The 17,426-nt window shown below is 50.3% G+C and overlaps 1 protein-coding gene across 1 annotated transcript in view; it reads right to left on the bottom strand.

Moving 5' to 3' along the window:
* Positions 1–17,426, bottom strand: part of FBN3 (fibrillin 3) — an 83,389-nt gene that overhangs the window by 3,987 nt on the left and 61,976 nt on the right. The window contains 21 exon segments of the mRNA XM_053583428.1: positions 434–578; positions 1,125–1,359; positions 3,025–3,144; positions 3,227–3,358; positions 6,542–6,578; positions 6,580–6,659; positions 6,877–6,999; positions 8,180–8,305; positions 10,398–10,604; positions 11,066–11,191; positions 11,357–11,491; positions 11,930–12,052; positions 12,179–12,271; positions 12,274–12,297; positions 13,132–13,257; positions 13,473–13,538; positions 13,682–13,831; positions 14,751–14,876; positions 16,032–16,074; positions 16,076–16,152; positions 16,670–16,800. Coding sequence (XP_053439403.1) covers positions 434–578; positions 1,125–1,359; positions 3,025–3,144; positions 3,227–3,358; positions 6,542–6,578; positions 6,580–6,659; positions 6,877–6,999; positions 8,180–8,305; positions 10,398–10,604; positions 11,066–11,191; positions 11,357–11,491; positions 11,930–12,052; positions 12,179–12,271; positions 12,274–12,297; positions 13,132–13,257; positions 13,473–13,538; positions 13,682–13,831; positions 14,751–14,876; positions 16,032–16,074; positions 16,076–16,152; positions 16,670–16,800 — 2,425 coding nt within the window.

The following is a 17,426-nucleotide window of genomic DNA, read 5'->3' as shown; positions in this document are numbered from 1 at the left end:
CATAAAAGGGACCCACAGGAAGCATCCCAGCCCAGCCAGGGTCTGTGTGGGAGATGCCTGACTCATCACCAGGAGTGGGGCAGGGTGCTCAGGGAATGTGTGCCCCACAGAGCCCCCGAAGGGAAACCCTGGGGCTGATGCCTTACAAAAAGACTGGGCAGACTCCGTGCCTGTGGCTCAAGCGGCTAAGGCGCCAGCCACATACACCTGAGTTGGCGGGTTCGAATCCAGCCCCGACCTGCCAGACAATGATGACCGCTGCAACCCCAAAAAAAAAGACTGGGTGGCTACCATGACATGGGGGACAACCTGGGATGTGAAGTTTGGTGCTTTTTAGAGAGGACTGACTGGTTTAGCCAGACCAATAGGCTCCTTCTCACCTTTGGTCTCTCCCCTGGCATAGCCTCCCAACCCAGTGCAGCCCTCATGTCACCTGGCTGTCCCTGAGGATGCTTCGCTGCATCCGGTCCTGAGGGGAGAGGCTGTTGATCTTGCATTTGTAGCAGGCTTCGGGAGAGAGCAACTCCTTCTCTTCTTGGGCATCCTGGGGGCTGAAGCCCAGGCCGAAGACACAGTGCCTGGGTCAGGACAGGCAGGGTAGGTGGGTTTTCAGGGGCAGGCTAGTGGGACTCCCCACCATCTCTCCCCACCCCACCTCTACACTCCAGAGTCATGCTGGAAATATCCATGTCCAAATGTGCCTCCACATGTGTGCTGGAGTGACCCATGTGCATAGGGGGTATGTGTTTGTGAATCCCTTGGCTCACCTGGGCCTAGGTGTGAACACAGGAGGGAGATGACATGTACGTTGGGATGGATAAATGTGCCTCAACATACCCAGGGGTGTGAGTGTGTGCCAACCTGTGTGCACACATGGAGGATGGCTCATGCAAGTACATGCGTTTAGTGGAATTTGCAAATCTACATGAGTCTGCCTGGGGATATATATGGAGGGGGCCAGCACACACAGAGGGCTGCTATTTTCACCTGTGCAAACCAGGGTGTACTACTGGCACGTGAGTGTCCCTAGGGATATGGGCACAGATGAGACTGCATGCATACGGGTGTGAATACATGAGGCTGCCCCCAGCATGACTTCTGCTTGCCCCCCTCCAGTCTCTCACCCTTGACCAGCTCGGAAGAAGCCTCGTGGACAGCCGCACAAGAAGCCACTGGGCGTGTTGGCACAGCCATAGCTACAGGGGCTGCCCCGTCCGGCACACTCGTCCACATCCTGGCAGCCTCCAAGGATCTGGTCAATGTTGAAGCCAGAGGGACAGACGCAGTGGAAGCCACCAAGGGTGTTGTGGCAGGAAGCACTTCCACAGGCAGCAGGTGACAGTGCACACTCGTTTTTGTCTGTGGGTGGGCAGGTGGGGAGGTGGGGAGGGAGTGGCCTTCACATCCTCCCTGCCTCCAAACCATCCACCTGAAACATTTCTTCAGAGCCCAGGTCCGATGTCAGAGCTTCCAGCAAGCTCACCCTGACCCTTGGATTAGGTCTGCCCTCGACAACCCCCACTCCTGCCCCAAACTCCATGGTTTTCCTTGAAAGCATTTCTCTCTGTCCTAAAAAAAAAATTCTTTTAAAGATGGAGTCTTGCTATTTCACCAGGTAATTCTTGAACTGTTGGCCTCAAGCAATCTTCCTGCCTCAGCCTCCCAAAGTGCCGAGATTATAATAGACATGCACCCTGCACCTGGCCTTCAAAGCAGTTTTCAACACTTGCCCTAAATCCTAAGTTGTGGGATGATCCTGAGCAAGCTTTCTTGTCATCAGAGCTATTGACATTTGGGGCAGGATCATTCTCCGGGGTGGGGCCATCCCTACAGTGTAGCAGGCTCGGCCTCCACCCACTTGTTGCCATGAGCACCCACCTCCCAAATGACAATCAAAAATGTCTTCAGGCTGGGCACAGTGGCTCACACCTGTAATCCTAGCACTCTGGTAGACTGAAGCAGGAGGGTCACTTGACCTCAGGAGTTCAAGACCAGCCTGAGCAAGAGTGAGACCCTGTCTCTACTAAAAATAGGAAAACTAGCTGGGTGTGGTGGCAGGTGTGTGTAGTGCCAGGTACTTGGGAGGCTGAGGCAAGATCACGCAAACCCAAGAGATTGAGGTTGCTGTGAACCATGATGCCACGGCACTCTACTCTGGGTGACAGAGTGAGACTCTGTCTCAAAACAAACAAAAAATGTCCTCAAAATGTCTTCTGGGGGCAAATTTGTCCCCATTTGATAATCTAATTAGTGGTCTGATTCATCCCTGTCTCTTCTGCTAGGCTGGGATAGTGGCTGTTTTTCAGCTTACTTCTGTTTGTTTTTTTTCTTCAGAAACAGGGTCTTGCTCACTCTGTTGTCAAGGGTGGAATGCAGTGGAACAATCACAGCTCACTACAGCCTGGAACTCCTGGGCTCAACCAATCCTCCTGCCTCAGCCTCCTAAATAGATGGGATTATAGCTCGGCTAATTTTTCTTTATTATAGAGATGGGGTCTTGCTTTTTATTTCTTGAGAATATAGAAGTATTAAGTGTATTTTATATTAGAGAAAGGGAAGAGAGTGGGGGGAAGAGATGAGAAAGTGAAAGCCAAGAGAGCAGAGAGAGAAGGGAAGACAAAGGGAGGGGGAGAAAAGGAGGGAGAGAATGGCTTGGCATCTTGAAGAAAGAAAGAAAGGAAGAATGCCAGCCCGGGGTCTTGCTTTGTTGCTCTGGGTGGTCTCAAGAAATCCTCCCACCATGGCTTCCCAAAGTGTTGGGATTACAGGTGTGAGCCACCACATCTGGTCTTTTCAACTCACTTCTGCATCTGAATTCAGAGCCTAAGTGCAAGGCTCACTTCAGCCTTAAACTCTTGAGCTTAAGCAATTCTCCTGCCTCAAGCCTCCTGAGTAGATGGGACTACAAACATATGCCACTATGTTTGGCTATTTTTTTTTTTTTTGAGATAGGGTCTTGCTATGTTGCCCAGGCTGGTCTTGAAATCCTAGCCTTGAGCAATCTTCCCAGCCTCCACCACTCACCTACACACTGGGCCCACTGGGAATGCTGGGTAAAGCCCTGGGGGCAGCCACAGCGGTAGCCCCCTGGCTCATTCTGACAGCCGTGCTGGCAGTGATGGTGCCCATCACATTCATCCACATCTGACGAAGAGAGAGAGGGAGAGACAGCTCACTAGGCAGTCCTCAGAACCATCCCTAGGCACCACCCAAATCCAGACTCTACCTTTGCAGCTGCTGCCAGAGCTGTCCAGGGTGAAGCCTTGATAGCACTCACATTGGAAACTGCCTGGGGTATTGTGGCAGAGACTATGGGTGCCACATGGGCCAGGCTGGGCTGAGCACTCATTATTGTTTGCTGAAGACAGAGAAGGGAGGGGTTCCTTGATGGTTAAGGGACTAGTGTCCCACTAACTGACCCCTTGTGACTTCAATCAAGTCACTCTCTCCATGCCTCAATTTCCCCCTCTGTGACCCATGACCATTCCCAGAATGGCCACTGATATTTGAGATAGTGCCCATAAGCATAAGGGACTTTAAATCTCATCTCCATTGTCTTAAAGCTGTGTGGCCTGGAGCAACTTACTTACCCTCTCTGCGCCTTGGTTGCCTCTGTTGTAACAAGGAGATGATAATACCCATTTTGCTGTGATTTTTTGTGAGAATTTAATTAACCCCATCACATAAAGGGCTTAGGATAGTGCCCGGTAAAAGAGTAAAATATTAATAGTAAGAAAATTAATCTCTGTAGTTTAAGCCACCCAGTATATGTTTTTTTTTTCCTATTTGTTTTAATTTAATAATCTTTACTTGTCTTTAAATATTCTTCGTCTTAGTATGCTTCTGTATGTTGTTAATGGTCACCTCATCTTTAGATGCTGTGGATTTTCCCCACTTCATTTCACTAACTGGCAATTAAACTCTTAAGATTTTTCTAATTTTTCACCTTTTTAAACAACATGATTAAGTAAATTTTCATGTGTATTTGTGATGACTTCTTTAGAACAATATCCTAAAAGTAGAATAGTAGGCATGGAGGTCCATATCTACATGTTTTTGGATTTGAATTGCCAGATCCCACTCTTTGCAGTCTACTGTATTTTTTTACGGCAATCTCAATCAAGACAGCTAGGTTACCAGGGAGCACTGCTATGGTGCTAATGGTCCAGGGCTGGTAAACTGCACTCAAATTGGGGGTATAGGTAATGAACAATAAGTTCCTGGTGGGGAATCCTGATTTTGGCTTCCATAGCTCCCTGGCACCTCAAGCTCCTGGGCTCAAGCCATCCTCCCACCTCAGGTTCCTGAATAGCTGGGATTATAAGTATATGCCACCACAACTGCCTAATTGTTAAATTTTTTATAGAGATGGGGTCTTGCTATGTTACCCAAGCTGGTCTTGAACTCCTGATCTCACATGATCCTCCCACTTTGGCCTCCCAAAGTGCTGGGATTAAAGGCATGAGCCACTTTGCCTGGCCCTTAGACATTCTCAACACTAGGCATATCCCTGTGGGAATGTGGAATCTCTTTCGGGTATAACAGATATTGGGGACATGGGACTCCTGTAGCTGCCTGAGCTGTCACTCAAGGGGCTAGACTAGCTCTAGACTGCTGCTGGAAATGCCCAGCACCATCTGAAGTTTCTCTCCCTGTGTTCAGCAAAGCAAACCAAGTGTCAGGGTGGGCTACTATGGTCATGCAAGTTTGATTTTCTGCTTTATCCATCAGCAAATGGGGACCCCGTGGGACAAAATCTGGCCCACTGTCTGTATCAGTAAAGTTTTATTAGCACATAACAATGTTCATTCATTTATATAGCATCTCAGGCTGCTTTGTCACTACAACAGCAGAAACAATTGTGGACGACAAAGCTGAAAATCTTTACTCTCAGACCCTTTGCAGTAAAAGTTTGCTGATTCCTCATCAAGCTGAGTCTCAGATGAAGTCACCAATGGTGTTGATGCAGAGGAACTGGCAGTTGTGCTGCCTAGAGGTGCATTCTGTGTGTCTGTGTATCAATAATACACTAGAATAACCCTATTCTAGTGATTGAGAAAAGGAGTCATGTGTGGGTTTGCTCTGTATATGACCCCCATGGGGTGCATACGCCCTGGCCCATATAGCTGGTCCAAAAACTTTATTGTGGCATAAAAAGAGAAATGCATCTCATTTTCAAATCCTTGTTCAAATGTCCCCTTTGGATGAAACTTCACCTGAACCCTCTTTTAAAACTGTAGCCCTCTTGGGAGGCTGAGGCAGGAGGATCACTTGAGCCCAGGAGTTTGAGACGTGAACTATGATGACACCATTGCACTCTAGCCTGGGAGACAGTGAGACCCTGTCTCTAAAACAGCCTGAAAGGCTGGGTGCAGTAGCTCACACCTGTAATCCTAACACCCTGGGAGGCTAAGGTAGGTGGATTGCTTGAGCTCAGGAGTTCAAGACCAACCTGAGCAAGAATTAGACCCCATCTCTAAAAATAGCTGGGCCTTGTGGTAGGTGCCTGTAGTTCTAGCTACTCAGAGGCTGAGGCAACAGGATTGCTTGAGCCCCTGAGACTGAGGTTGCTGTGAGCTATGATGCCACAGTACTTGACCAAGGGCAACAAAGTGAGACTCTGTTTCAAAAAAAAAAAAAATCAATAAAATAAAAAATAAATACATAAAATAAATCAAAAAATGCAGCTCTATCCTTCTTTCCTGAACTTCTGCTTTTACTTTTTCTTTCTCTCATGCCATGCACCACCTTCTAACATGATATTGCATTAATTTATTTTTATGTCTGTTTCTAGTCCAATTTCCTGCTAAAAATGAAGTTTCATCAGGATAGCAGGCTCTGCCTCTTATATTCCTTGCTGTCCTCCAGGCTCTTTAATAGAGTTGGACAAACTGTTTCTGTTTCTGTAAAGGGCTCTGTGTCAAGACTTGACTCTGCCATTATAGTGCAAAAGCAGCCACAGATGATAGGAGAACAAGTGGGTGTGTCTGTGTATCAATAATACTTTATTAACAAAGGAGAGCAGGGGGCCAGACTTGGCTGGCAGGCTGGAGTTTGCTGCCCTTTGGTCTGGTACACTTCCTGGCACACAGTAGGTGCTCAGTAGATGCTGGATGAGTGAATTTGTAGGAACCTTAGCTGGGCTTGGCCCTTGGGGAAGATCTGTTTCTCTAGGGGGTCACAAAACACCAAGAAGCAATGCAGCAGCAAATGCCCTTGCAGCTTTGGTATTTGAACCAACTTCCCCTTTGGACTCTGAGCTCCTGGGATTTCAGTATTCTTGGGAGGCCCAAGGGGAAAGACCCAGCAAGGACTTGTTAGGGGTAAGAGGAGCTGCCCTGGGCCCCAGTCAGAGGGCCTCCCATCTCCCAAGAGTGAGGAAGGAGGCAGGAGGTTGTAGACGCCACCAGGATGCAGGCACGCAATAGGCAAGGACTTTGTTCAAGTCACACCTGACTCAACCATGTCTGGCACAGACCAGGCTCTTGGTACTTCTATGGTGAACAAAAACATGAAGGTTGGGATGACAAGTGTCACTCACCAAAGCAGGCCTCATGGCGCTGGGTGAAGCCAGGGGGAACAGCGGCAGGTGAAGTCACCAATGGTGTTGATGCAGAGGAACTGGCAGTTGTGCTGCTTAGAGGTGCATTCGTCTAGGTCTGCGACATAGACAGACCCAGCATGGTCAGGACAGGGCCTGGCAGGGACTGTGGGCTTCCTGGTGGCTGCTTTTGCCACCTCAGGGCACAGGGGCAGCAGGAGAAAGCCCTTGGAAGTGATGCCGAACTCCAAGCAGATGGGAGGGACAGAGGCTACAGGGGGCAGGTGGAGACAGGGCCCCAGAGGACACAGGGTGGGTAGGGGTAAGGACGTCACCTCTGCAGGTCCTGCCATCTCCCTGCAGCAGGTAGCCACAGGGACAGGAGCACAGGAAACTGCCCTTAGTGTTCTTGGAGAGGAAGGTGCATGGCTTGGGGGCCTGGCTGCATTCGTCCACATCTGGAGGGGTAGCAGGGTGCAGGGGGTGGGTCAGACAGACATTCCAGGTCCGGGGTGGGGGCAATCAGAGGCTGGGGGCTCCACCTAGATTCTTTTTTTTTTTTTTTTTTTGTAGAGACAAAGTCTCACTTTATGGCCCTCTGTAGAGTGCCGTGGCCTCACACAGCTCACAGCAACCTCCAACTCCTGGGCTTACGCGATTCTCTTGCCTCAGCCTCCCGAGCAGCTGGGACTACAGGCGCCCGCCACAACGCCCAGCTATTTTTTGGTTGCAGTTTGGCTGGGGCCGGGTTTGAACCCGCCACCCTCGGTATATGGGGCCGGCGCCTTACCGACTGAGCCACAGGCACCGCCCCCTAGATTCTTGCCATCCAGAATCTGTGGACTTACATAGAAATTGACACTTTTTCTGTAAAAACACAGTATTTTTGGTTTTGCAGGGCATATCATCTCAGTCATGACTACTCAATGTGGCCTTTGTATTAACAAAGCAGTCATGGAGGCTAAGTACACAAACAGGCAAGGCTGTGTGCCAATAAAACTTTATTTACAAAAGCAAGAGGAGGGACAGGCTGATTTGCCCCATCCCTCTGATTTATTTATTATCATTATTATAATTATTATTATTATTATTATTATTTAGAGGCAGAGTCTCACTATGTCACCCTCAGTAGAGTGCTGTAGTGTCACAGCTCACAGCAACCTCAAACTCTTAGGCTTAAGCGATTCTCTTGCCTCAGCCTCCCAAGTAGCTGAGACTAGAGGCACCTGCCACAATGCCCGGGTATTTTTTTTTTTTTTTTTTTGGGTAGTTGTCATTGTTTAGCAGGCCTAGGCTGGGTTCAAACCCATCAACCCCAGGGTATGTGGCCAGCACCCTAACCACTGAGCATGGGCGCCAAGCCCCTCCCTCTGATTTAAATGAATACTTGCTATAAGATATAACTGAAAATCTCAGGAGGTACACAATAAATGGAAGAAATAACAACAGGAAAATTAGCTCAAATGGAGTAGAAGTGTGGGGAAGAACTTTTTGCTTCCCCTCTTGGTTTTCTCTTTTTATTTTATGATGTGGGCACCATTTTGTAAATGAAAACCAATGCTTGCAAACTGGATGGCTCCAGGGAAGTTTGGGCCGGGCCTGGCCAGGGCTTCAGAGGGCTGGGGGAGTGGGGCTCACCCAGGCAGGCCCTGGCAGCAGTGTCTGGCTTATATCCGGCCTGACAGTGACAGCGGAAGGAGCCAAGGCTGTTGATACACTCACCGTGGGGGCACAGGCGAGCAATTACACGGCACTCATCCACATCTGGGGATAAGCAGGGTGGGCGAGGCTGGAGCTGACAGGCTGGCCATCTCTGGCCACTGGGGCATGCCCTCCCCCAGAGGCAGTCACAGCCTCCGGTCCCCTCCCTGCACCCTGGCCCGCATGGCCGCAGCTTGCACCTAAACCAGCAGGACATGCTGATGAAGCTCCTTCCACTGAGCATTGAGAATACCAGCCCCCAGCCCTCCGCATCCAGCCTCACAAGCAACACCTCCTTAGGGCACCACCACGGGGCCACACAAGCACATGTACAATGTCACACTCCAGCCACAAGGTCAGATGCTCCTGCAGAAACACAGCAAAACCTACTTACACTTGGGAGCTCATCTGTCCCCCCAGCACACCATCAAAAAGGTTCTTTCTCCCCAGTCCTGTCAGAGTCACCACTGGTCACTTGGGATAAGCTTTCTCACCCTCCGTGACATGCTTAATGACATATACTCAGACTCAAGCACTACACACACACTCATGTATCTACCCTCACACCCTCTCTCACACACTCATGTGTCTACTTTCATTCACTCTCACACACACTCATGTGTCTACCCTCACTCACTCTCACACACACTCATGTGTCTACTCTCACTCACTCTCACACACACTCATGTGTCTACCCTCACACACACTCACACACACTCATGTGTCTACCCTCACTCACTCTCACACACACTCATGTGTCTACCCTCACACACTCACACACACAGTCATGTATCTACCCTCACATACTCTCTCACACACTCACACACACTCATGTATCTACCCTCACCCACGTCTCACACTCTCACACATTCTTTTATCTACCCTCACACACTCATGTGTCTACTCACACACTCACACACACTCATGTGTCTACCCTCACACACTCTCACACACACAGTCACATATCTACCCTCATATACTCTCTCACACACTCACACACTCATGTATCTACCCTCACACACACTCATGTATCTACTTTCACACTCTCTCACACACATTCTTTTATCTACCCTCACACACACTCATGTATCTACTCTCACACACTCACACACACTCATGTGTCTACCCTCACACACTCTCACACACTCATGTATCTACCCTCACACGCTCACACACACTCATGTATCTACGCTCACTTCTTCACACACTCATGTATCTACCCTCACACACTCATGTATCTACCCTCACTCACACACACACTCATGCATCTATCCTCACACACTCACACATACTCATGTTTCTACCCTCACTCACTCTTCAGAACCCAGAACATACAGGCCAGCTCACTCCCTCTCTCTGTTTTCTAGTCTACAGACAGGTGGCATAGATGCCTCAGCAAGTTGACATAGACACAACAACACCATCCCTTACACACTCACTAAGGAGCCTACACACACAAAGAACAGGCTGATCATGACAGCTCATGCCTATAATCTCAGCAGTTTGGGAGGATGAAGGATCTCTTGAGGCCAGGAGTTCAAAGACCAGCCTGAGCAATATATTGAGAGTCTGTATCTATAAAAACTTAAAAACTTAGTCCAGACACTGTCTCAGGCCTATAATCCTAACACTCTGGCAGGCTGGAGTAGCAGGGATTACTCAAGCCCTGGAGTTTGAGTTGCAATGAGCTATTATGACAACACTGCACTCTAGCTTGGATGACAGAGCAAGACAGTGTCACCCACACACATGCACAAATAAATATATGAAAAAATATATACTTAGCCGGGCATGGTGGTGGGCAACCATAGTCCCAGCTAGTTGGGAGGCTGAGGTGAGAGAATCAGAAGTTGGAGGTTGCAGTGAGCTATGATGACATCACTGTACTCCAGCCTAAGTGACAGAGGGAGACCCAGTTTCTAAAACAAGAAAAACAAGCAAACGAAGAAAACCAAAGAACACATACCAGCTCACATATCTGTTGGCTTGATGCCCAAGTGTTTGCACACATACAGGGTATGTGTACTGGCTTACATACCTGCCGGCACAAAGATACATGCACACACACGGAGTGTCTCACACGTGCTAGGAGACAGACACGCAAACTCGAGCAAACTCCCCCACTTCTCAGCTTGCGGGTTGTGGGGGCACCCACCTCGGCCCTCAGCAGTGTAGCCTGAGCCATGGGGACACAGCTTCCTGTAGGCAGAGGTGCCAGGTAGGGGACAGAGTTCACAGTGGGGCCCCCAGCCCCGGCCACTCCCACAGCAGCACTCTGCCCTGGTGATGGCCTTGCTGCCACTGGACTGAGCCTGACACTTGGCCTGCAGCACCTCAGAGAAGCAGAGCCCCTGCCGGATGTCTGCAGAGAATGGGCAGGAGGCCACAGGTCATGCTAGGAGGCTGACCTGGGGGCAAATATTCTGGGCTTGCTTTGGTGTAAGCTGAATTTTGGGGGGCATTGAAGAAAGGCGTGTCTAGGAGGGATCTGGATACACAGAACAGACAAGACCAATGGGTGGAGTTAGCTCTTAGGAAGTAGGAAACCAGGGGAGGGCCCATTCCAGGGCATGATACTTTGGAGACGGGGCTGAGGGAGGTGGCCTGCTCTTCCTGGACATGACCAAAGGGACAAGAGGAAGAGGATGGAAGGGTGTGCAGTGGACATATGCATCTGCATCAGCTCCTCAACTCCTGGAGCACTCCCTTGATGCCCTGGATTCCCCAGGCTGCCTCAGGGAGCTCTCACACAGTGAGACGGGCAGGTGGCACTGTGACTTGGCAAGGGGCTGTGCCACTGCCCCCAGGCCTGACCACACTCACCAATGCACTCAGTGAGGGTGGGGCTGGGCCGGAAGCCTTCATCACAGTCACACCTGAAGCTGCCCACAGTGTTGATGCAGTAGCCATTGGCGCAGAGGCTGGGCTGGGTACCGCATTCGTCCTCATCTGAGGTGGGAGGGGCAAGGCAGGCAGGCAGGGAGGCCATGCCCTCCCAGTCCAGCCTCCCCTACAACTACAAAGGTCACCCCCGGGTAGACTCATACCCTTTTTCTCTGACCGCTCCCCTCTGTGGTGGGGGCTCCCTGTACTCCAAAAGTAGCACCCTCATACCTGTGCAGCTTTCTCCAGAGATGGGCCGGAACCGCATGCCTAGGGGGCATGTGCACACGAAGGTGCCCACGAGATTCTTGCACACCATGCCCCGGGTGTGGCAGTCCTGCAGTCTATCTGCACACTCGTCCACATCTCAGGAGGACCAGGAATAGATGTCAGCCAATCCAGGCACCCCATGGCCTGTCCCCAGGCTTTGGGGGCCTGGAGATCACCCACCATCAGCTGAGACAGGACAGGGAAGGTGCCTGCAGATCTGCCCAATGCCTGTCCCCTCCCAGGCGGGGAGCCCCTAGCTCCTGTCCAGCTCTCAGAGTCCAAGAATCAACCCGCAAAATTTGCATCCTTTGCCCATGTGACTCTGTCAGGCCCTGGAACACTGACCCTGAATCAGCCCTGGGCCTCCCACCCTTGAGACTATGCACATTGGGAACTAGAAGGCTCTTTGTGGTGGGGGCTGTTCTGTGTGCATTGCAGGATATTTAGTAGCAAACCCAGGTCACTGATGCCAGTAAAACATGTCTCCAGTGTGGCTGCAAGTGCAGTCTCCACTGTTCTGCTGTGTAGGCCTACCTCGGCACAGTGTCCCGCCCTCCCACAGGGTGTAGCCAGCGGGGCAGGTACACAGGTATGAGCCATCAGTGTTGTGGCAGCGGAAGGCACAGAGCAGTGGATTCAGGGCACACTCGTCAATGTCTGGGGGCAGAGGGGAGGTGCCAGCTGGTGGAGTCTGCCTGTGAGACCTCCACTCCATCCCCCAAGGTGGCCCCCAGACAGGCATCCACATCTCACAGCACAAGTCCTGGGCAGGCAGGGTCATACCCTCACAGGTCATCATGGGGCCTGACTCAAAGCCATCAGTGCAGGCACATTCGAAGCCTCCAATGACATTGGTGCATGTGCCTTCCCCACACGGTGGCCGATGGCACACTCGTCTGTGTCTGAGTGGGGTTAAAATGGTGGTGAGGTCAGTGCCTGCAGAGAGTCCCCCACCCTCAGTGTCATCCTGTCTGCCTCCCTGTTGACTGCCACAGACAGGATGGGGCCAGCTGTGATGCACATCCCAGCTGGTTAGGGGGCAGCTGAGTGGGACAGGTTCAATGAATGAATGAATGTGTGAGTGAATGAGCAGATAAATGAATGAATGAGTGAGAAAGGGAGTGAGTAAATGAGGGCTTAAATGAATAAATGAAATTGAGGTGGAGGATTGCTTGAGTTCTAGAGTTTGAGGATGTCCTGGGCAATATAGTAAGACCCTATCTCTAACAAATAAATAAGTAAATAAACGGATAAGTGAAAGAATGATTGAATGAATAAGTGAATGAGTACACAGGTGAACGCATGGGTGAATGAGTGAGTGACTGAATAAGTGGATTAAAGCATGAATGAATGAGTTAGCAAGAGTGAGTGAGTAAATGAGTGAACAAATGAGTTGAATATGGGAATGAGTGAATGAGTGATCAAGGGAGTGAGTGAATGAGTGCCCAAGTGAAGGAATGAGTGAACAAGGCAGCAAATAAGGCAATAAATAAGTGAATGAGTAGCCAAGTGAAAGGACGAGTGCTCAAAGGGGTAAATAAGGGAGTGGATGAATGAGCGAGCAAGAGCGTGAACAAGTAAGTGAATGAGTTGAGAGAGTGAAGGGCCAAGGGAGGAAATGGCAGAATGAGAGAGAGGCAGCAGGTGAGGATGGGATCCTGACCTGGGGGTGTCTGTCCTACTCTGCTGTTCCTTTCTCTCCTGGGTGGAGGCCAGGGCAAGGGCTGGTCACTCACCCACACAGTTGATGCCTGTGAAGTCTAGGCTGTAGCTGAAGGGACACTCACAGCGAAAAGAGCCATCAGTATTAATGCACATGCAGTTAGTGCACACGCCAGGATTCTCTGTACACTCATTCACATCTGTGGGCAGGGATTGCAGACACAGAGACTGTCATCAGCCCTAGCACCCCAGCCACACTCAAGGCCCTGGGGGACAGGATCCCAGGCTACAGGATGGCAGTGTCCAGGATCACCGTGCATCTCAGAGGGAGCCTGGGACTTTGGGGACCCAGGCAGAGAAGAGACAGGGCTGGGTGGTCTAGGAGGGGCTCTTAGCATGTGAACAAGGGGCTCACCTTCTCAAGAGTCATCTGGGCCTGGGACTGCTCCATGGCCAAAGGGACAGAGCTCTTGAAAGGTGTCTGGACATGGAGAGAGGGAGAGGAGTCAGAGTCAGCTACCAGGACTCCCACGTGGGTGCGGGGGAGTGTAAGGGGAGAATGAGAGAGGAAGGAGGGAGCCCACAATGAGAGGAGACCCTGTGCAGGGGTAGGGTGCTCATCACTGCCCTCCTGAGGACACAGCTCCCAAGGATCACCCCAGCCCTCCCCTGGCTTCTTGCTGCAGCAGCACCGGGTCTTGGTGGTGTTGAAAGCTTTGGGCTCCAAGCACTCTCCGGCTTTGAAACGGGTGAAGCAGAAACTCTGCCATGTGTCTGTGGGGTGGGGGTATCTGTCTAAGAGACATCAGCAGTGCCCACTTTCTCTTCTGGCCCCCTGAACCCCAGACTTGGCAGATGGGCAGACCTAGTGAGCCCACCAGCAGCCAATCAGAACACACCACGACTCTGGCCATGGTGATCAGTTTGAGGATGGGCATGTGACCCACTCTGGGCCAATGAAGATTTGCCCTGGGACTTTGGCTAGACAGCTGGGAATTCCTGGCAGAAATGTCCCATCCCACTTCACTGCTATGATGTGAAGTGAGTTTAACCATTCTTCCTCCCTGTGGCAGGAAGAATGGTTAAACTCAACCATTGGCTATTCTTGGGTCAGAAGGCCCTTCCTAGAGAGGCAAACCAGCTGATTTCAGAGACCAGAGGACCCTGAACTTGAGACTCCAAGCCTCCATTCCTCAGGCTGGGACTCTCAATGGCTGGAGAAGTCCTCACAGGCCGGCACAGGGATTGGCTTGTCACTAGGCCCTTTGCCCCCCAGAACAGTAAATTTTGGTTGAATTGAATTGTAGGCTCTGTTCTCCCCCTGTTGTCCTTAACCTGTAAAAGAAGTGGCTGGCTCAGGTTGGGCCCACAGTGGACAAGGCTACTCCAGCTGAGATGAAGCCAGCTCAGAGTGGCCTAGGCTACCTCAGACTGGATGAAACTAAACCAGTGACGATGGCTGTGGCCAACACAAGTCAACTTAAACCACAGGGATCCAGGCTAACCCAGAGTAGACCTGGTTAGCCCTCTGAAGATGTGACCTCTCTGGCCATAAGGCGCAGAGAAGCACATCTGGAGTCGCAAAGATCCTGGACACATATAAGAAGCCACAACCCTCTTTTCCGGGTCATCTCATCCCTCCCTGCCCTACCTCCTACCATCTTCCCCAAGCCCCTTTTGGGCTCAGACTCACCAAAGCAATGGTGTCCATTGTCAGAGAGGACAAAGCTGGGTGGGCAGAGGCAGTGGAAGCTCCCAGGGTTGTTGGTACAGGTGCCAAGGAGACAAAGTCTGGGTTCCTCTGAGCATTCATCAATGTCTAGAGGGACAGGGACATAAGCTGGAGGGGGGGGATGCAAAGTAGGACCTCCACCAGGAGAGGAGGCCTCAGCTGTGAAGAGAGGCAGGTGGAGTAGGGACAGAGCCTAAAAGGCCCAAGGGGCTTGGCACCTGTAGCTCAGGGGGGCTCAGCACTTGTAGCTCAGTGGCAAGGGCACCAGATATGTACACCAGAGCTGGCTGGTTTGTATCCAGCCTGGGCCTACCAAACAACAATGGCAACTACAACCAAAAAATAGCTGGGTGTTGTGGCAGGCGCCTGTAGTCCCAGCTACTTGGGAGGCTGAGGCAAGAGAATCGCTTAAGCCCAAAACTTTGAGGTTGCTATAAACTATGACGCCATGGCACTCTACCCAGGGCAACAGCTTGAGACTCTGTCTCAAAAAAAAGAAAGGCCCGGGGACTGAAGTGGGAAAAGGGCCCTGAGGACTCAGGGTGAGCTATAGCGTAGAGTAGCACTATGCATGTCTGTGGGTTTTTCCCAGCAGGTATCTCCAGAGTAAGGGTCATGGGTCAGGAAGAGTTCACTGTTAGAGAGTAAAACTTGTCAAAGCTAACAGAGACTGGATAAATTTAGTCTATGCTGGATGGAGTTAGTTCACATGTACTAGGCTAGCTCGGATAGACAGACTGGTTCAGGTTAGCCCAGACTAACACACCTACTCAGGTTAGATGTTAGACCATAGGTCAGACCAGATGTTAGTCCAGGTTAGACCACAATGAACAAGGCTAGCCCAGGTGGATGAATGGGCCAGAGGAGATCAGGGTAGACAGATCCAGGTTAATCTACGTGTTACAAAGTGACCCTTATGGGTGATTACACTAGTAGAGTTTAGGCCAGACCAGAACTTGACCACCATTAACCAAGTGAGTTTTACATTTGGGTGCTCTGAGGTACAGTGAGACCCCCACAACCATATCCATGTTGTAGGATTACAAGGAAAACTGTGGGCCCCAGAGAGAAAGCCCTGCTGTCCAGTCCAATAACAATCATAACGGTGGTAATAGCATATGAAGCTACATTAAGTCTACCCTCACCACAACTCCAGCTGGTATTCCCATTTTACTGAGGGGGAGATAGAAGCCCAGAGCCTCCTCCCTAGTCCCAGAGCTGGGGGTGGAGCTGAACACTTACCAACGCAGTGGTCATTCTGTACCTGGAAGCCAAGGGGGCAGATACCAGCGGAAGGACCCCTCAAGGTTCTGGCAAGTTCCTGGCAGGCAGGTTCCCACAAGGCTGAGACATTCGTTGGTGTCTGTGGAGAGGAAGAAGGCACCCAGTGCCAGCTAGGAGGTGGGAGGCTTACTTGGGTTTGGGGCCAACACTGCAGTGACTAAGGGCCTTAGGACAAGCTCTGTCCGTGACAGTCCTGGCTGTGGGGTAGAGGCTGAGACTCAGGACAGCAGAGATGCCTGGGGGAGGACTCTCTGACCCTCGTGGGGTAATAAGTAGAGCCAGATGGTATCTAGGGGAGATGAGAGTGAGATTCCTAACCTGATGCTGCCTGCAGATTCCCCACAGAGTTTCTGTGATGCCCATTTAGCACTTCTATTCCTTACTTCAGAAAATTTATATTTTCAAGACAGCCTCACCCTAAACCACAAACCCCATGAAAACATGGAAGTGATGTGCTGGTTTAGGTTTTCTAAAAAACACCTTAACATATATGCATGGATATTAAATGAAACCGTGGTTGCTCAGTAGTAACAACTATATGTACACATGAAGCAGGGGCTGACTAAGACGACTGCCAGCACCGTGGGGAGACTCACCTGCACAGTTGTTTCCATCAGCTGTGAGCTTGAAGCCATCTTGGCAGAGGCAGTGGAAGAAGCCATCTGTGTTGACACACTGGCCAAATTGGCACACCTGCCCCAAAAGAGTAGTACACTCATCAATGTATCTAGGGGAGATGAGAGTGAGATAGAAGGCGGGAAGGTAGGGTCACCAGCATTGAGTGGACAGAACCTTCCTTGTACTTCTATACACAAATAAGTTGAGTTGACAGCACTGGGTTCTACTAATTGGGCACTCATGTACCAGACTCTGTATGTTAACCTACCAACTATTCTATGATGTTTGTACTCGTAAGTGTCTATAATACCATTTTAATGCTATGAATTTGCCTCTAAACATTCTCTTAGCTGCATCTCACACATTTTGATATGTTATGCTTTCATTTTCATTTACTTCAAAATATTTTCTAATTTCCTTTATGATTTCTTCTTTGATCCATGGGTTATTTACGAGTACGTTGTTTAATTCCTAAATATTTGGGAACTTTCTGGGCATCTTTCTGTGATTGCTTTCTAGATTCATTCCCTAACATCTGATAACCTACTTTGTGTGACTCCAATTCTTTTTTGTTTGTTTGTTTTTGTCTCTCTCGGTAGAGTGCTATGGCATCATAGCTCACAGCAACCTCAAACTCTTGGGCTCAAGTAATTCTCTTGCCTCAGCCTCCCAGGTAGCTGGGACTACAGGCACCTGCCAAAATGCCCGGCTATTTTTAGAGACGGGTCTTGATCT

The sequence above is a fragment of the Nycticebus coucang genome, chromosome 3, assembly GCF_027406575.1.
Source record: "Nycticebus coucang isolate mNycCou1 chromosome 3, mNycCou1.pri, whole genome shotgun sequence".
NCBI classification, from domain to species: Eukaryota; Metazoa; Chordata; class Mammalia; order Primates; family Lorisidae; genus Nycticebus; species Nycticebus coucang.
The sequence above is the reverse complement of the archived record's forward strand: the minus strand, read 5'-3'. Positions and strand labels throughout refer to the sequence as shown.